Source organism: Hipposideros armiger, unplaced genomic scaffold (genome assembly GCF_001890085.2).
Source record: "Hipposideros armiger isolate ML-2016 unplaced genomic scaffold, ASM189008v1 scaffold_101, whole genome shotgun sequence".
NCBI lineage: Eukaryota > Metazoa > Chordata > Mammalia > Chiroptera > Hipposideridae > Hipposideros > Hipposideros armiger.
Genome location: NW_017731451.1, coordinates 2,988,671 through 2,990,384, shown reverse-complemented (window position 1 = coordinate 2,990,384; position 1,714 = coordinate 2,988,671). Strand labels below are relative to the sequence as shown.

Below are 1,714 nucleotides of genomic sequence, written 5' to 3'. Positions count from 1 at the left end.
GTTGCTAGTTGGGAGCTGGTGGGGATGAAGGAGAAGGAGAAGGGATGAGACAATACAAATTGGTAACTAAAATATGGCCTCAGGGATAGACAAGACAGTCTGGGGAATATAATCAATAATGTTGTAAATATTTTTTAGGGGGCCAGATGGACTCATGTCTTGTTAGGGAGACTACTTCATAGTCAGCATAGAGGCCTGACCACTGCACTGTATTTCTGAAGCTGATGTTGAATAATAATGTATGTCAACTATAATTATATATACATATAGCCATGGGATGCGGAGTAGAGAGTGGGAATGAAGTCAATGGAATTGTAATAGATAAGCATGATATCGGGGGTGGGAGGGCAGTGGATGGGGGAGGGAGATTGTTTCTGTGCAAAGGGTGAAAAGGATAACTATTGCATTGTTCTGTACACCTGAAACTAACAATAAAAAATAAATAAATTTAAAAAAAAAAGAGTTGGGTGATTTGGACCCAGAACTGTTTTATAGCCCATGTTCCCTTAGTCCCCATTATTTTATATGCTTTAAGAAGAATTTACAGACTTGATATCCTATGAGATCATTCATTTCTTTGGCGCAAAATTATGATAAATTGTACTCAGTATTTGTTTCAGTCTCTTTCGGCTTTCTTTTGTTTGGGGTTTTACAGAATCAGGACAGGAAATTATGACTTCTGATTCTTAATTTTTTTATTGTCAAAGATAAGATACTTTCAGAAAAGAAGGTAATGTATGATTGATTTTATAAATAAAGTGAATACCCAGTAACTATTATCCAGGTCAACAAATAGTCTATCTGTGTATAGCTTGATTCCCTTAGCCAAAGAACTAAGCCCAGACTTTAGGCAAATGTTTAATTCTTAACCACTGGGTCCAAATGGTTATAATTCTCTTTCCTCCACTTAGTGGTTAACTACTATCCTGACTTCAGTGGTCATAATTTCTTTGCAGTTTGACCACCTAAGCATGCATTCTTAAATGTATGTCATTATATTTTTTTAATGAATTTTTTCTCATGGATTAAAAGTTGCTTAAAACCATAGCAATCAGGGTTGACATTAATAGTGTTTGCATGGAAGAATGTTTGATTTATTTAAGAATACAAACTTTTCAAGAACTCGATTAAACACCAATAATTGCTATGCTAATTACAATTAGTATTGGCCAATCCTTTGAGCTATGTTTCAGTTTTGTTACTAATTTATTCCAACTTTCCCCCATTCATCAGTCCAGGTAATACCCTTTCTGCATTAATATCTTCCTAAATAGGTATTATGTCTTATGGAATAAGTACAATTATAATGTACCATGTCGTAATGTTCCCATTTTTTTCTCTTTACAGCATGGGTAAGTTCTCTCTCCATGGGGATGATTTTCTTTTGCTGCCCAATAGTCAGCGTCTTCACGGACCTATTTGGTTGTCGGAAAACAGCTGTTGTGGGTGCTGCTGTTGGATTCATTGGACTCATGTCCAGTTCTTTTGTGAGGTAAGGACTTGGTTTCTTTTTTTTAAAAGATTTTTATTGGGGAATTGGGGAATGGGAACAGCGCTGGGGAATTGGGGGAAGGGCAACAGACAAATTGCTGTCCTTTTGTTCTTCAGTCTAGTTGTGGAAGACGTTGCTTTACTGGCCCAAGTTGGCACCATCATTGCGCTCTTCCCGGGCGAGGCAGATCAGTCGCCGGCTTCTGGACGGCCGCTCACTGTG

At 37.6% G+C, this 1,714-nt stretch overlaps 1 protein-coding gene across 2 annotated transcripts in view; it reads left to right on the top strand.

Moving 5' to 3' along the window:
- Window positions 1–1,714, top strand: part of SLC16A10 (solute carrier family 16 member 10) — a 124,742-nt gene that overhangs the window by 75,344 nt on the left and 47,684 nt on the right. For both annotated transcript variants that reach the window (XM_019646352.1, XM_019646353.1), the window contains exon 2: window positions 1,348–1,492. In XM_019646352.1, coding sequence (XP_019501897.1) covers window positions 1,348–1,492 — 145 coding nt within the window. The remainder of the gene's footprint in view (window positions 1–1,347; window positions 1,493–1,714) is intronic.